The sequence below is a fragment of the Megalops cyprinoides genome, chromosome 10 (genome assembly GCF_013368585.1).
Source record: "Megalops cyprinoides isolate fMegCyp1 chromosome 10, fMegCyp1.pri, whole genome shotgun sequence".
NCBI classification, from domain to species: domain Eukaryota; kingdom Metazoa; phylum Chordata; class Actinopteri; order Elopiformes; family Megalopidae; genus Megalops; species Megalops cyprinoides.
Genome location: NC_050592.1, coordinates 26852527 through 26869812, shown reverse-complemented (window position 1 = coordinate 26869812; position 17286 = coordinate 26852527). Strand labels below are relative to the sequence as shown.

Below are 17286 nucleotides of genomic sequence, written 5' to 3'. Positions count from 1 at the left end.
ACAGTTTAAACATATGGAGTTAGTGTCACTTTGCTTTACAATTTAAAACACAATTATTCATTGGGACCAATCCATGTGTTTTAATAAATCTGAGTAAACCATTTAACCGCCCTTTATATCACTTTACATGTTAACATTAAAGCCATATGTGTGGCTTTAATGTTAACATGTCAACATGTGTTGACATGAATTAGTTGTTGTATTTAAAATATAATGGTAATATTGTAATAAAATATAATGTATTCTGTAAAACTATAGATTATAATATAGAACATAATAAATAGAATGTAACATCAAAATCAATTATATATCAATATTTTTAGCTTGTAAATATTTAATGTACACATTAATTATAAAACTCTGCGTGAATGTATTAATTAGGAGTGGCATCCTCTTCCCGTTGCAAGGTGAACGTTAGGCTCATTTGACTGTCTAGACAACGTTTGTCGGTCTGGGTTTTGACTGTAAAATTTCATAGACAGGTCAGTAATACCTTCCATGTTTCAGGCTCTGAGCTCTTACCACTCTTCAGAAACCAGACACCATTGAGAAATCTGGGCAGGTCCCAAACAACAATGAAGATGGCTGTCATAAACAAAAATTATTACGCAAACAGGAACAGGGGTGGTTCAGGCCTGCCGGCATGAATGTCACATTGACACTCAGGTGTCCCTGTAATCAGGTTCCTCTAGCAGGTATAGCTTCCAGCAACAAAGTAACTTCAGTCCCTTTTAGCTGCTGTAAAGATAAGGCACTTGAATTCACTTCAGCAAGCAAGCGTGCAAACACACATACATGCGAGCACACTCACACACTGATACACTCATACATGTGAGCACACACACTCATACACACACATATATGAACTATTTTCAATACCACTTTACCTGAATGTAAGGCTGAGACCAAGTCTGATGGGATGGACAGATAACATTACATTTTAATGATAACATAACTAAGACAGTATTAAAACATGTCTTTCAATGCCAATTTTGAAAATAAGTTTGTATGAGAAGACTTGAGACCACAACAATGCCCAGTTCTCTAAATTCATATTTGTAGCTACAACTGTACACCAAAGAATATACACCAAAATACACACCCATACACTATAGACTCATACACATACAGACATGCACATACATACATACATACATACACAAACACATAGAAACACACATGCGCAGGTGTCCTGACAGATATATTTTCATATCAAACTAAATTTACATTGCAAACAAATTTGGCCTTGTCATACAAATGACTCACCTTTTTACTCTGCACTCTACCTCAGTCCATTCCAACTCAATGACTGGGTTATGCTGAGAATACCTAATTATTTTTGTGAGGCAATTGAGAGGTACATGTGAAACAAATGGGCCCACAAATGGTTATTATTGCTGATTCTCGCCTTACTCATAAGAGAACTAACCTGAATGGGCTGACGACAGTGGGCCATTATACAAATGGGGGTGGCAGTTGGGGTGATGAAAAGTCAGAAATAAGATATATGAAAATCATTTTGTTGCATTATCTGAGCTAAATTAATGTTTCAAGGCTATGTAGAAACAGTATATATAAAAAGCATATATACAAAGGAAGTAAAGTCAACCTTGCAGTGAGATTTTAAGGCTGAAGCTGAGGCATTGTAATGTGAGGATCACAGACCATGCACGTTAACGTGTGACCATCTGAAATTTTCCATTTTGTATCATTCAAATTTTATATATGAGCAGAATTCCATATACTAGACCATTGGTTCATAAAATGTCTTGACTTTGACTCAGGGTCCCAATACAAAGATTGCTGCCTTCTCACAACCCATCACAGACTACAAAAGTGAATTTAATATGTGGGATACAAAATAATACACTTTTATTTAAACAGATTGAATATATCCATATGAGAATACACACAGATGACTTTTAAACTTTTTCTCTTGATTACCTATAAGCAAATGGTTATTTACTAATGAACACTGAATAGTAATTTATTGTCAGAGTTAATCTGATGTTTAATACAATATGTACATGAACTTAGATATGACTGTAAGAGATTAATAATTCAAAGTTTAGAATGGAACTGACACCCAGCTAAATTTATGGCACACTCACAGAAACCATGTCCTTCATTAACCAATGAGATTATCCACTGGCTCTGTCAATTCACACAGATCCACAAACTTCACTTCATGTGGATGGTTACACAATGCATTATCTATGCCATCAATGTGTTATGGAGATAAGTGAACCATTGTGCCATTGTTCAAACTGAGTTTGTGTGACAGGGAAGTAAACAATAAATATTGTGGCTAGATATGAGGAACGGTTTAGGTCTTACATATAATGTGACAGGCGTTTTAAATAGCTCATAAGTGGGTGATTCATGGATTTTGACATCATTCCTTGCACTTCAGTCATACCATGGTACAAAGATGAAATTAAACAGTTTAGCAGCTTTGTTGTAAAGATATAAAGGTATTTTCCCATACTGTCTGTTCACACTCTAACACGAGGGATTTTTTATAGCTTAAAGAGGTTTTTTCCGATTAAAATATTCATTCAGCAGCTAGATCCTCACAGCAGGAAAAGTCTACACTGAAGGATAAATTTTCCAATGTCATGTTTATATTTAAAACAGAATATTTCACAATGTCAACCATTAACAAAACCACAAGAATGGAAACACGGGTTAAATAACCTCATTTTCTTTACTGTAGCAGTATGCAGGTCTCACTTAAACATCTCAGAGGTCACGTCCCATATATAGGCACACCTCCATGAGATACAGCATCTGTCCTTAAGGGTTGAATAGACAAGGGCATGGAGTGGCCATTATGGATTTGCACTCTCTCTTCAAAGCAAATCAAATCAAACCCGTTATATGTATATATATATATGTATATATATAACCGTTATATATCTTTATGAGCTGGATGCTGGATCCTCATTTAGTTAGAAGGTTAGGTTTCATTTCAAGCACCCAGGTTTCCTGTTTCCTCATCCAGGAGTGCTTTTATCCTCTTGTTGTCACAGTCTGTCTGATTCATAATAGTAATGACAAATCCAGTCATTGGTGATAGTTTAGTCATAGTCAAAACATGTCATATGAGAGTGAATAATGGGAAATATAGTCAAAATAAATAAAACCCTAACTACAGTTCATAAAAAAAATACTATCATGCATGCATCCTATGGATAAAAATGTTTAGACATTCATAATAGGCAGGCAACCCTAGTACAGTAGCTTTTAGCGGATTACAGTTAGCTGATTAATAATTCACAATATTTAATCTGTTATTACAGCTACCTGTATATGAAAATTCAATGTGTTTATGCAGAACATAAAAGAAAAGCAAACATAAACATGTATGGAATTCCATGCAAACAAAAAAGGGGAAAATTGGCACTTTCTGTCAGAATTTTTGTCTCCTGTCAAATTCACACTTACTGTGTTCCTTCTACCCCTCAGGCCTCCCTGCTCACAAGACTGGCACAGCCCGATGAGCTTGATAAACCACCCCAGAGCCTGGCACGGCCACCTGTTTGCATTCTTTTCTTACCCTCCCCCCCTGTTACGTTACACATGCTGGCATTGATGTTTCGCGTGATGCTTCGTTCTCAAGAGTAATCACGTCATCCACGACTTGAAACGCACCATTTTAGACCACAGGCGGAAAACAAGCAGCCCAGAGAATTGTTGATCGGAACAATCTGATCGCCTGCGATTGTGCCACAGCTTTCGCTAGGTTTTCCGACTTTGTGGCTGGAGGAGGGTAGGACAAACTGAAACAATACTATGAAGAACTGTGAGTTCTCCACACATGCGAGTCTGTAACGTTTCAGGGGGCACTGTGAGAAGGGGGTGGTGTACCGCGTTTAATCTTGACTGCGAGTCACTGCTGATTGCTCAGTGACTAGAAAATGTAGAAAATGAAGAATGTAGAAAATGAAATGATTTAATTGAATTATTTTACAGGTTCATGATCACAAGAGCACATCTTGTCATTCAGGAAATATGACATCACATGCTTTGCAGTCTCTCTTGCGCACAGTGAATGAAATAGGTACGTAATTATCATTCATTTACCTAAAATTGTGCTGAAGACGTTTGGATTAAGTTCCACTGCTTAAGGGTACAGTGACAGCGCCCCACCTGGGAATCGTGCCAGGGACATGAGTCATGTACCATTCGATCACACTGCTGCCATACATATTTCTCATATCATAAGGAAGAGTCAGGGTGAGGACTGAGAGATGCAGAAAGATCTTCCCCCTCGCTGTTCAATGAGCCGAGAATTTTAAACCGGCAGAACCTGTTCTACCTCGTTAACTCCCCTGTGGGGGTTTCTGCCCTCACGGCCAGGTCCCTGATCTCGCTGACTGCTCAACTCAAGGGAAGGCTCAAGGACATATCAGAATGACTTTAACCAGAACCTTTGCAAAATGTATTTACGAATACAAGGGTTTTGTTGGCGAAAGGCAAATCTAATCCATTCAGAGCATGAGGGTGGTTTTGTTTCCTGTTCTGTCTCATACAGGTTAGTAGTCATTTCAGGGCTTGTGGCGGAGAAGGTCTCTGGACAGACATGTTTTCTGTGACTTTCATGTTATCACTTGAACATTTCAGTACACTTTAGGAAAAGATGTTTGCATGAACCTCAGCTAAATAACTTTACATTGGGGTATTGTTCCCATCAGCCAAAGTGTGTTCATTAAAATTTCTTCATGAGTTGGAAACGTAATTGAAAGTAATTGAACATGCAACTAATTTACAAAGCCTACCCAACTTACTCATGAAACCCATAACTATATTCTCATCAATCGCGGTCACTCACCCAGATAGGCTTTTAAAAACAGCCACTCTACCTGGTTGGTTTAGTGATTTCTTCATCCTTTCGTTCCATCATTGTGTGGAAAATTACCTGTCATATCGGCACCAAATCTAATCAATATCTGAAATTCTTGTTGTTCATTTCCAACATTATCAACCACGAACAGGGAAGTATTTCAGTTTATACCAACAGTACAGTACTCAGTGAATTAGTTTAGTCATCTGCCTAGGGTGAATTAGGATCTGATATATCTATTTCAACCGCTTTCACAACATCTGTTGAGTTTTGGTAATTTAGAAGCATTAGCCAACCTGGGAAATGTATATAAAAGCAAGCAATTTAAGTATGACAAAACACTAATGTTTTATACTACACTTGCTGCTTGACTGAGATCTTTAAAAAAAAAGAAACGTTTGTCAATCATGTAGTTCATAGTATAATCTTCAAAAAAAAATATTTATTACATAGACAAATACTCTAAAGTGATTTTTTTTTCTTGGTTCCACTTAGGATTCAGCTGAAGACAATGATGTCAATGAACACATTATGTATTATGTATTAGTACATAAAACATCTAGAATTTGAAAAAAAGTGTTCTAGAGTTCAGTCTTTGTCAATGACCTACCCACAGAATGTAAAAACATCAACATAAGCTGATGAAACAGGTACATACACTCCAAAAGCGAATGCATCACAGGTAGTCGCCTCCCTTTAAGCAACTTTCAACACATTTAAGAAGTGGTTTGTTGCCAATAAACCGGTAATGACAAAGGCAAAGTCCTATGCAACATTATTAATCTTTTATCTGGGGAATCAATTTCAGTATTTCATTCATCTAAGGTTCATGCTGAACATTTTTTCATAAAGACGAGATGAAAGATTACATTTCATCAGTGAAATAATACTCTTCCCACTTAGCTCTGAAACAGCCCATCACTAACTCAGATCTTTTTCCAAATGCAGCCACTGAAATTATACTTCTACATGTCTGTTTTATAGGTTTCATGACAGTACATTCATCCTGCTGGTGTCTTTTTAGTTTTGTTTTATGTATATTTTTTTCACTGCAAGATGATTGCTGCTCACTCTTCGACAAGTAAACCTCTCACTTGTATAGTTCCAACATAGTCAGGAGCTTTCAAAAGGAAGCAATGTGAAAACAACCCCAACTGACTGCAGATATTTATGGGGATAGTTTAAATTTACAGGTGAAATTTAAACATAACAATCAACTGGCAATTCCTAACACAGAAGTGTATAAAGAAAAAAAAAAGCGTTTTAAAAAATACCAACCTATTCATGGAAAATCATACAAACCAGAAACAAGGCAAGTAATAAATGTGAAATCCAGTTCCAACATCCCATTACTTTAACATCCTAAAGAAAAGTATTTGTATACTTTTCATGTAGCTCAGGGTCACTGCACAAACCTAACAGGAATCAGAACAGACTGTTTGTAACAGAACATTTATTTGTTCTACATTTTAGACAGTTTCAACATTCCTTAGTAAAGCAAACTCATTGAGGCGAATCATTTGCTCCTTTACATAAACAGAGAGGAACTATAGTCTGACATCACATAGCCCTGCGACACTAAGAACATGGAATCAGAGCGGGTTGGTGACGTAGTCCTCATAGCCGCCCCCAGACGGTCTGCAGTGGCTTCAGAGCCAGATACCAATGCTGTCCTCAGATCTGTTGAAGTTCAGATACTGACTGTACACACCACATATTTCCCCCAATGGGAAACCAAAGCCTTACCATACAAACATGAGAAATTTTAGAAAACTATACACGATTGAATGTGCTCAACAATTAAGGTTTACAAATTATTTCCATATTGTATAAATGTATATATTTACCCATGGATCAACCAACATTCTTTAATGCACACGGCATCTACATAATCAATAAATTTAACACGCCAAAAAAAAAAAAAAAAAATTCAAGAGTGGGGTTAACAATAAAATGAAAATTCTGCTTCACAGAAACTACAGGCTAATTCACAGCAGGTCAGTATGGCAGAGTCGTTGGTGTACACAAATGTAAAAAAAACCAAATAAAATCAGTATGTCAAAACACTGCTACATTTGGGCTGTGCTACAGGTGAGACAGAGGCGAGTGGAGTACAGGTACCTTGCTTGAAGCAAACAGAGTATCATGTCTGTCAATGCAGTTCACATCTTCCATGTTACTCCCTGCCCAACTCATTACTGCACCCCTGGCCCACCCGACTACACACACACACACACACACACCGCCATCCTGACTGCAGCCCCAGCCTTAACGACCACACACCCCCAGCTGCTACAACCGTTACCCCCCAGCTCTCCGAAATCACTTAAATGTCTTTTAGTTTTCCTCATGTGTGTTTCATAGGCGTATATATAATATACAAAGCAATTTTTTTTTTTAATTCAACTAAACATTTACAGCTAAAATGACACATGGCAAATTACCTCACAAAGTAATGCTGAATGTAAGAAAACTGCTGGGGAGAGTCAGGTCAGTTCGTGTCGCTTTCGAATTCAGGAGGGGGAGGAAAAAAAAACAAATCACAGTTCACATGAATTATAGGGAACACAAACACCACAGTGACAGCCCCCCCGACCCCCACAGACACACACAAACACACACATACAGACACAAAGACACATCACAGCGACTGTCTTCACCCCCATCCCAAACCACATTGACAAAACCCTCTTTCCCCCTAAAACAGCATCCTGGTTTCCATCCAAACTGTAGGATTACAGGATCACCTGCAGGCCCTAGCACCCCCTCAGCAGAATAAATAAGGTGGATAGAGGAGTCACACATGGAGGAAGTGCTACACACAAGCTGCATATTTCCATTCTACATCTCAAGTGCAACTGTTCAAGTTTAAGAGCCAATGCTGACAAATCTCACTTACTGCATGTCTGCAAAGGTTACAAATATAATCTGATGGGATTATAAATATAGTCAAGGATAATACAAGGTTGTACCAACCTTTCTTAGATCTAGAGAATACATGAGACATGGCGCAGACCACCTGTCCCTGCTGGTCACTGGAGCCCAGAGTTTATTTTTCACATAACGTCAGATGACAATGTACATTCTAATGTAAAAGTAATGTATAAGTTTTACATTGCCTGACTTGCATACATACATACATAGACACACACTCATACATACATTCTGTGTCAGAGGGCCCACTCACACCATCAGACATTTGCGTGCGTTAGTTTTCCATGGTAGCTCTGCTGTTTGACTGACGGAAGAGGTAGTCAATGTGGAGGGAGATACTGCCATACCAGTGTACTTTTAAAAATTTAAGGGGTGGGGTGGGGGAGAGGGGGAGAAAAGCGCTCTCTCTCGCTGCAGTGTCCAGGCTCACACAGTGCATTCTGGGAGATGAGTGGGCTGGGGAGACAGAAATGATGCCGGGGCCACCCTTGGAGTGTCTCTCTCTTTTCCTCCAGGTGACTGGGGGACCCCAGGTGTCCTGGGCTGCGAAGCGGAGTCACTGGTGCCTCAGGGCAGGTGGAGGCAGGGGGGATGAGGGTCAGAGCTGGCGTGCTGTACCGGCAGGGGTGGAGGGGTGGGGATTTAGGGAGGATTAGAGCTGAAAGCCTTCCATTGGCCCCTCAGACTGCTGGAAGATGAACTGCCCCTGGTTCTGGTCCACCTGGGGTGCAATGCTGGCATCCTCCTCCTCCACACCGAAGTAGTGCTCTATCAGGTCAAACGCCTTCTGGTAGATTTCCTGGTTCTCATGGCTCTGCAGGAATTCGATTTTGTCCAGACCTGGGGAGGCACGGCACACAAGCCAATCACACAGAGGCAGGAACTGTTACAGAATGAATTCACGTCGCCTTCTAGTGGCCAAGCACATAAATGACAACGGATTGCAACAATTTGTTCATGTTTGGGCCTGGAGAATCAACATTTCTACCTGCCTTTCTAAGATGGCTCATGAATTTACATAGGCAATTCTTCTCATTTATCATAATTTTAACAGTGATTACCACTAAATGAAAATGGCTGCTAACCTTCAGTACTAATGAACTAATTCTATAGTTCACACAAAGAGCTGTAAGAATCAGCCTTCTCTGTTCAACTGTTCAAATCACAGTTCAGGATTACAAATCGAAGGCCATGACTAATTTTACACCTCACCGATGAAATTGCCCTGTGCAAGCTTAATCGTACACTTAACTGTGAGGATGAAAAGGTTAGCAGTGCATTCAGAAAATACCCCCCTTCCCAATGGCAGAAATGAACCATAGGCACGATTAAGCCATGAGGCAAAAGTTACCTAAAATAATCAGATCAGACCTGCTCGATGAGGGACCCAAGAGGGGTGCATACCGCATACCTCTTCAATTAGGGATTTAACCTAAGCGCACACTGTAGACCCAGTCAATGAGGGGCCTATCATAAGAGGTGCCTACCGCAGACCTCTGCAATGAGGGGCCTAAAATGAGGTGTATCCCACAGACCTCCTCCATGAGGGATTTAACATAAGTGGTGTGTCTTGTAGACCTCTGTGATGCAGGGCCTAACGCTAGAGGTGCGTACCGTAGGCCTCTAAGAAGAGGGGCCTAACGCTAGAGGTGCGTACCGCAGGCCTCTAAGAAGAGGGGCCTAACGCTAGAGGTGCGTACCGTAGGCCTCTAAGAGGGGCCTAACGCTAGAGGTGCGTACCGCAGGCCTCTAAGAAGAGGGGCCTAACGCTAGAGGTGCGTACCGCAGGCCTCTAAGAAGAGGGGCCTAACGCTAGAGGTGCGTACCGCAGGCCTCTAAGAAGAGGGGCCTAACACTAGAGGTGCGTACCGCAGGCCTCTAAGAAGAGGGGCCTAACACTAGAGGTGCGTACCGCAGGCCTCTAAGAAGAGGGGCCTAACGCTAGAGGTGCGTACCGTAGGCCTCTAAGAGGGGTCTAACACTAGAGGTGTGTACCGTAGGCCTCTAAGAGGGGTGTAACGCTAGAGGTGCGTACCGTAGGCCTCTAAGAGGGGCGTAACACTAGAGGTGCGTACCGTAGGCCTCTAAGAGGGGTCTAACACTAGAGGTGCGTACCGCAGGCCTCTAAGAGGGGCCTAACGCTAGAGGTGCGTACCGTAGGCCTCCTCGATGAGGGCGCAGTAGGGGTTGATGCCCGTGCCGTTCTGCTTGGCCTCCTGCTCGCCCAGGCGCAGGATGTTCTCCAGTCCATTCAGAGACACCTGCACGATCTTGGAGTCCATCACCGTCAGCAGGTCGCACATGGGCTTGATAGCGTTCAGCGACACCAGGTACCTGCGGGCAGAGCCAAAGACGCACTCCAGTGAAGCTTTACCCAATTATCTTGACTTATTTAGCTGAGTTTAGTTGTTTAGGTTGCACTTAAAGCTTATTCCAAGGTATCCTACACTACCGTAGCTTGCTTGCTGTTCCTCACTGGTAAGTCGCTTTGGATAAAAGCGTCTGCCGAATAACCTAAATGTAACGTAATGTAAATGTAATTTGGTCATCGCCGTTGGGCTGGCAGTGTAGCAAGGAGTGGTAAGGAGCAGGACTCCTAACTGAAAGGTTGCCGGTTCGACTTCCTGCTGAGGCACTGCTGTTGTACCCTTGGGAAAGATACTTAACCCATAATTACCTTAGTAAATATCCAGTGATATGTATGAATGGGTAACATGTAAACGAAAAAAAAATTGTAACCTATACAGTCGATCTGGATAAGAGCACCTGCTAAATGCCAATAATGTAATGTAACATAATCAAAATATTAAGTTAACTATAACTGTATTTATATTGAAAGTAATATGCAGTTCTTTTTGCCAAGTATTTTCAACATGGTAGGTCAATAATACACAGGGGGAGGCAGTGAGCACTACCTGATCTGCTCAGGAGTGCCCCCAGAGGTGGCATTTGTAATTGCCCAGGCCGCTTCCTTCCTAGTACGGAATTCTGCTTTTTGGAGAATCTCAATCAAAACAGGGAAGATGTTGGCATCAATCACCGTCTGAAAGAGAGCAAACATCCAAAAGCAGGCATTAATTTACACGCACACACACACACACACACACACACATTTACACCTACATACCCACCCACGCACCCAAAAACATTTCCATAATCACAACCAAACACACATACTATATCATTGATATCATAACATATACACTGAGTAACACATACCAACATTACACAATATACACAGCCACACAAGCAATACCCTTCACACACTACATAAACATACACCATTCGCTCTCACTTCACCTGGATCTGTGCACGGTTTCCAGCAGTGATGTTGGAGACAGTCCAGCATGCTTCCTTTTTGATGGACTCTTTAGGGCTGCTGAGCAGGTGGAGCAAACAGGGCAGTGCTGAACAGTTCAGAATCACCTGAGCACAGGTAACAGACACAAACAGCAGTAAGACACACAAACAGGAACAGGCTAAGGCATAATCACACACTCACATGCAGAAAGATATCAAACATTCAAACACAGGTAAATTCACAAAATCCTCACATCAGGCTAAAATATTGGTAAACCATGTTATTAAGAAATGCATCTTCGCTCCCAGAGAGAGACTGGTGACCACCTCAGGAGCTGCAGGGGATGCAGATTCATTACGGAGAGAGAGAGAGAGAGAGAGAGACGTGTGCGAGTGTTACCTGAGTCTGGATGTCATCTCCTGTCACAATGTTGCCCACAGCTCGCAGCGCAGGAGACACCACCTTGTAATCACTATGCCTGGAGGAGAGAACAGAGATACTGCCTTTAATGAGCGGCTGACGGCGTCACAGCCTGTGCTGGGGCTCAGTGCGTCAGCGTGATCATCACAGCTGCGCCCCGGTGTCTTAACAGCGCGTCTGGGTGCATCTCGCAGCTGAAGAACCTGTCCTCACATGAGCAGCTCCACCAGCCTGCGACACACTCCCGAGTCGATCACCGTCTGGATCTTGTCGTTGGGCCCGTCGGACAGATAGGAGAGCGCCCAGCAGGCATCCGCCAGCACGTCCGGGTCGCTGCTGAAGAGCAGCCGAGACAGCACGCTCAAACAGGGGGACACCTAAGAGAGAGGCACAGAAGGGGTTAGGTTTGAATCCCTGACAGAGGAGCAGCAATCACGACAAACATGACTTACGCCTGCTGTACTAGGGTTCAGGAGCGGCTCACCTTACTAAAATCGGGAGGAGGGTTCTTGCCCCTGCAGAGGTTGGACAGGGCCCACACTGCGTTCCTTGTAGTTGTGAGTCGATTGGATTTGGTGAGCAGCCTGTGGACAAACAGCATTCAGATTACACATCATATTGTTAGGAGCACGGACACAAATGCAAACACACACACACTCAAACATGAACACGCTTACTGTTGGAGAGAGGGCAGGATGCCACAGTTCAGCACGTAGTCTCTGCACTCTGCGTTGTCCCCGGCGATATTGCCCAGCGCCCACACCGCCTGAAACATATTATTGCCAATCACTCCACTCAACTCCCTGCTCCCAGACAACTGACATCCAGTCCAATCAACTCCATCTCCCATTTCCAATCCCACTTCAGGCCAGTTCTCTTTTGACAGGATTGGACAGCACAGCTTTCCCCTAATGCCCCAGCTGCACACCGAGCGCCAGCTCACCTGCTCCTGGACATCCTCGTAATCAGAATTGAGGAGCTCAATGAAGATGGGCACAGCCCCCGTCTCGATGACCACTTTGGTGTGCAGAAAGGTCCCGGAGGCAATGTTCGTCAGGGCCCAGGCTGCTTCAAACTGCAAAGGAGGACACATTCATCCATTTACATTCCCCGTCGCATAATGCAAAGCGCACACAGTGGTGCACCACTATCCCACAGTGCCCAGTGTCACAGCACTGCTGAAAGGCACACAAATACAGTGCCACCAAAAAAAAAAAAAAATGGACTGACAAAATACACAGGACTGTGCCAGGCAACCTTTCCCTCTTGCAATGTCAGTAACATTGCTGTGCATTCCTGCAGGACATCCTCTGTAGCGTGCACTCTCGGAATGCAAGGGTGAAAGACAGACACTAAAGGCGCACCTACACACACCTGTGCAAACCTATACACACACACACACACACACACACACACACCTGCAGAGTGCAGTTTTCACTTCTCTTGAGGAATTCTACAAACTTGTTCACAACCCCAGGTGTAAGGATGACCTCATCGATGGGGGGGTTGGGCTCTGCAAAAGGGAAGAGTACACTGTTGTTTTTATCCAACTAAAGTGCCATTACAAGTTCTTGAAAATGATATACTGATAAACACAACTTACCTGACCATAAAGCTCTTGAAGTACTAAAGCAATCTAAGGCTGACTAAATTCCATAAACATAGATGAATTGACCGTTTAATCTGTACAAAACGTTGCATATAAAAGAATAAATAAAGTGCACAACAGAAAGAATCATCAATATATGGAGTGTATTATTCTTTGAAAAAACAGGAAATAATGATAGTGGAAAAAAGCCATTTTTCAAATGCAAATGACGGCATTAAGGATGGACAGGTACCTTTGGATAGCAGTTTCCGGAATTTCTGTGTCGCTATGAGCTGCTGGTCTGGGTCGTCAGAAAAGATCATCTGGATCATGTCTGGAGTTATGATGCCCTCCTGGAGATACAGAGACAGTACAGCTGTGTTACACATTCTGCAAGTACGAAGAACAAAGGCTAAGTACCAAACAGCGCTAGAGAAATACACCTGACACAGGTACAAAGCAGTGTATTAGATTAACGCACTACACAAGTAAAGAGCTTTATGACAGTGACATAAAGCTTACATGGGCACATAGCACTAATGGAAAATTATACCACACACAGGTGCAGAGCAGTTAGACTTATACCTGAGAGAGGTACAGTGCAGCACTAAGGACTTACACCCGATACAGGTGAAGAACAGCAAGAGAAACTTACACCTGAGAGAGGTACAGTGGAGCTGACGTCGGGATCCTGGATAGGGCACTCCAACATGGACTCGTCACCCACAGGGAGGGACACATTCCTTCTCTTGAACAGCTGCGGAGACAACAGGGGTCAGCATCCGGCCACTGCTTCCGCTGTGACTGCAGTGCGTTTTAAAAGACAGAGGAGGGAGAGCCGGGAGGCCGCGGCCGTCTCACCTGCTCCTCTCTCTTCTGCTTCCGCAGCTGGATCCCCTCCTCCTCCCTGCGTCGGCGCATTTCCTGAGGGTTCAGGGCTTTGTTTTTGTAACTCTTCATTCGATAATTATCCTTCACCGGGCTCGCCATTGTGTCTACAGTCAAGAGAGAGGGGGAAAAAAAAAAAAAAAAAAAAAAAGCTGAAAACTCTTCAGCAACCAAGGCATTCTCAGAGAACAGAAAAGAAAGCCACTCCGCTTCCTTCAGAGGTCGAAAACTCCAGTCCTCAAAAGTAAAAGTACCTACATGCATTTGTTCCACCCATGCACTCAACCAGCTGATTTCATCAATTAGCTCCCCTTCTGGCAGAAGAGCTGTCAGAAAAATCCAAGTGATTGGAACAAATGCTGGGAGTACTTCTACTTTCTACATCGGGACAGTTCCACCTCCAGCTTCCTTTTGTGCAAGAGAGCCTGCAGGCTGGATGCTGCTGGAGCCAGCCTCCCACCACCCCTCGCTGCTGTAGCCTACACAGGCGCCACGCTGATCCTGGATCAGTACACGCCTACTGAAAAAAAACAATGCCTGCGAACTGAAAACGGAGTACAACACTGCGTGCTCTGTTGTTGGGGGCAGAATATCTCCAGAACCACCCCCACAGTGTGTACAGCAACACTGAACTCCTGATTGAATCTCTGCCTCTGCCCACACAAGTGTCTGCTTGCTCTTCTGCTGGAGGCCACGTTTGCACGTATGTGTGGTCGCAGAGCACGCAGAGCAGTTTAACCCTTTGTGAAGTCCTGCTCCCCTCCCCCTTCTCGGCGTGTGATGAGGCAAAGTCAGGAGTCACCACCATTAGCTGCACCGCTGCCATTAGCTGCACAATGTTGCGCTTCAGATCCATGAACAGCAGGTGATATTAGGCTCCAGTGAAATAACCGCTTTCACAGTGCTGAGCTGAAACAGTTGAGATGAGTCTGCAAGCTACCTAAACTAAGCTCAAATCATAGGTAACAAGTTTATGATGTAGTGGCTTACACATCACAGCTAATGTCGCAGCATTCAGCTTACACACACTGATACACACCTCAGAATAATAGGTTCAGTTTATGCAACAAAAAACTGAATTTATTGGGAGGGTGGGTTTTATATATTCATCCTTAATTCCAACCAGACAAGGGCCATCTCAGACCAGCTACCTAACTTTAGGGAATTATGCTAGCCACACACATCTAGAGGACGGAACATAAGATTTCATCCAATATTCTGTTTATTTCCAGCTAACAGCTAGCTGTGCATGCAAAACTAACCATCTTTGCAGAAGAGAAAGCAGCCTTGCAGCATTAGTGATTCAGCAATCTTGGTAGCCATATTGGCACAGTGGAGCAGGTGAGCAAACACCACACTGATGGTAGGGGCAGGGGCTTTCAACAACAGGAGAGGTTTAAAAATATCTTTGAATGTTTGTGGAGTCTATATTAGTCTGTTATTTTGTGGCGAACAGCATTTTAAGTAATTGAGATTAAGATATCTGGCTGAAGGTTAACCATTTACAGACGTACTGCTGTATGTGATTACCAACTTCAATTCCAATTTTAACTTCATTTAAAATGCAACCTGCTCTCAGGCATTGGATCTTAACCTTAAGGGTTGTATTGTGTTGTGAAAAGATTAAAAGGGGCCATCAATAACCAGAGCTCAATTATTATAACCACTGTACACCAGCACAACATGCTGGCACTTATAATTTAATCATACTTGAGAGCCAAAAATAAATTAACTTACATTTCACAATCTAAATAAGCATTATAATGGAACAAGCAACTAATAACGATTATTCTAAATTCATTGGCAGACATCACTTGCAAGAGGTACTCCAAAGTAACCATACAAGCGGACTTATAAGAATGTTTTTAAATGTATTCCTTCGTTGGACTGTTATTCAGTTCAAACATATAGCACATTACTACCCGCATTGTTGCTCACTTTTGTAGTCTGTTAAATCATGAGAGGGGTCACTGAGTCGAAACATTTCTTTCTTAATATAGCGTCTTGGCGTGACGCTCATGGGTACGTGCAATGTCTATAACTAGACTAGCAACACTAACGTTGCTTATCTAATGATCTTGCGAGACACATGCCTATAACTAGTACGTAGCATTTTTGTGTTATTACTGTTGTTCGTTGCTGTTTACTCGGAGCTCCGGCACCCTAATACCACTAAACCGTGTTGCGCAATTGGAAGTGGCGGGGGGCCTCTCGCTTAGCTAGTTAGGTTAACAAATCCAGTTCATGGGACGTTAATGTTAGCAAACTGACCAAATCCCCATTCCCGAGAGTAACTCCCGAGACTGGCAATCTAACGTTAGCTAAGCTAATGAATGTAGTTCTGTCATGTCATGAAAATCCCCAGGGCCAATGCTTCAAGTCGGAAGCCGATTCTCTGCGCGGCAATGTGGCACAGTTGGCTAGCGGTTAAGGAAGCTAAACTGCCACCAGAACCTTGCTGATTTGAAACCCGGCTGAAGGACTGCCGTTGCATCCTTGAGGGCGGCAACATACCTTATTAACTAGCTTCCAAAATCGCTCAGCTGACAATCGAGCTTCGTTATATAACGTTACCTAACTAGCAAGCTACTGTAAAATGCAAGCTAGGTAGCTTTCTTGCCGGCTAGGCTAAGGGCGTCTGCTCAGCAAATAATTCTCGTGTATGGCCTACAAGGTAGGTACAGCCATATTCCCGGTCTTAACTGCAACCTTGCTAGCTAACACGCTAATGACATTTTTAGTGTCCTTTCCATTATTTTTTACTAACGGTGGACTAAGTCACTGTGTTAAGTGGCTGAGCAGCTCGCTAGTAAGCAACTTTTACTTACCATCAGTCGGTAGTTCCAAACACGTAGCTAGATTGCTAATGTTAGCTACCTCACACACCCCTCTTCTCTCTTCCCAGCTACTGAGCTAGCTGTGTTAGCTATTCAGCCAACTAGCTCACTAGAGAACATTTTGTGCTTTATACCGTAAAAAATGTTAGTGTAAATATAGGCTAAAACAGCTGACAAGTATGTATAAATTTGAATTAGCTCACCCATTTACTGTAGATGTTCTTGAGAGCTGCGTAGTTAGCAAGCTACTTTATTTCCTTGGCACAACCTTTCCTGGTTACCGCAGCTTAGCTCAATATGGCGCCCCTTTATGTCAACCGCTGACAATTTTCCCAAGAGCCTCTGTTCTGTTACGCTAAAGATATTCTATTTTTTAAGACAGGCAATTCTTGTGTCGGATTTTGCTATGTCGGTTACCACCATTAGTCGATTAATGGATTTTTTCGTTCACCAAACATTTCAAACACAATTG

At 42.8% G+C, this 17286-nt stretch overlaps 1 protein-coding gene across 1 annotated transcript; it reads right to left on the bottom strand.

The window, feature by feature from the left end:
* Window positions 1–7425: 7425 nt before the first annotated feature.
* On the bottom strand, window positions 7426–17112 carry kpna5 (karyopherin alpha 5 (importin alpha 6)). The gene is made up of 14 exons (XM_036538422.1): window positions 17018–17112; window positions 13951–14084; window positions 13745–13846; window positions 13343–13442; window positions 12920–13014; window positions 12445–12576; window positions 12179–12267; window positions 11986–12085; window positions 11715–11878; window positions 11481–11559; window positions 11081–11206; window positions 10696–10823; window positions 9936–10114; window positions 7426–8620 (listed from the first exon to the last, which is right to left on the bottom strand). The coding sequence occupies exons 1-14, from the start codon at window positions 17019–17021 to the stop codon at window positions 8433–8435; spliced, it is 1620 nt and encodes a 539-aa protein (XP_036394315.1). The 5' UTR covers window positions 17022–17112; the 3' UTR covers window positions 7426–8432.
* Between the last annotated feature and the right edge of the window lie 174 nt (window positions 17113–17286).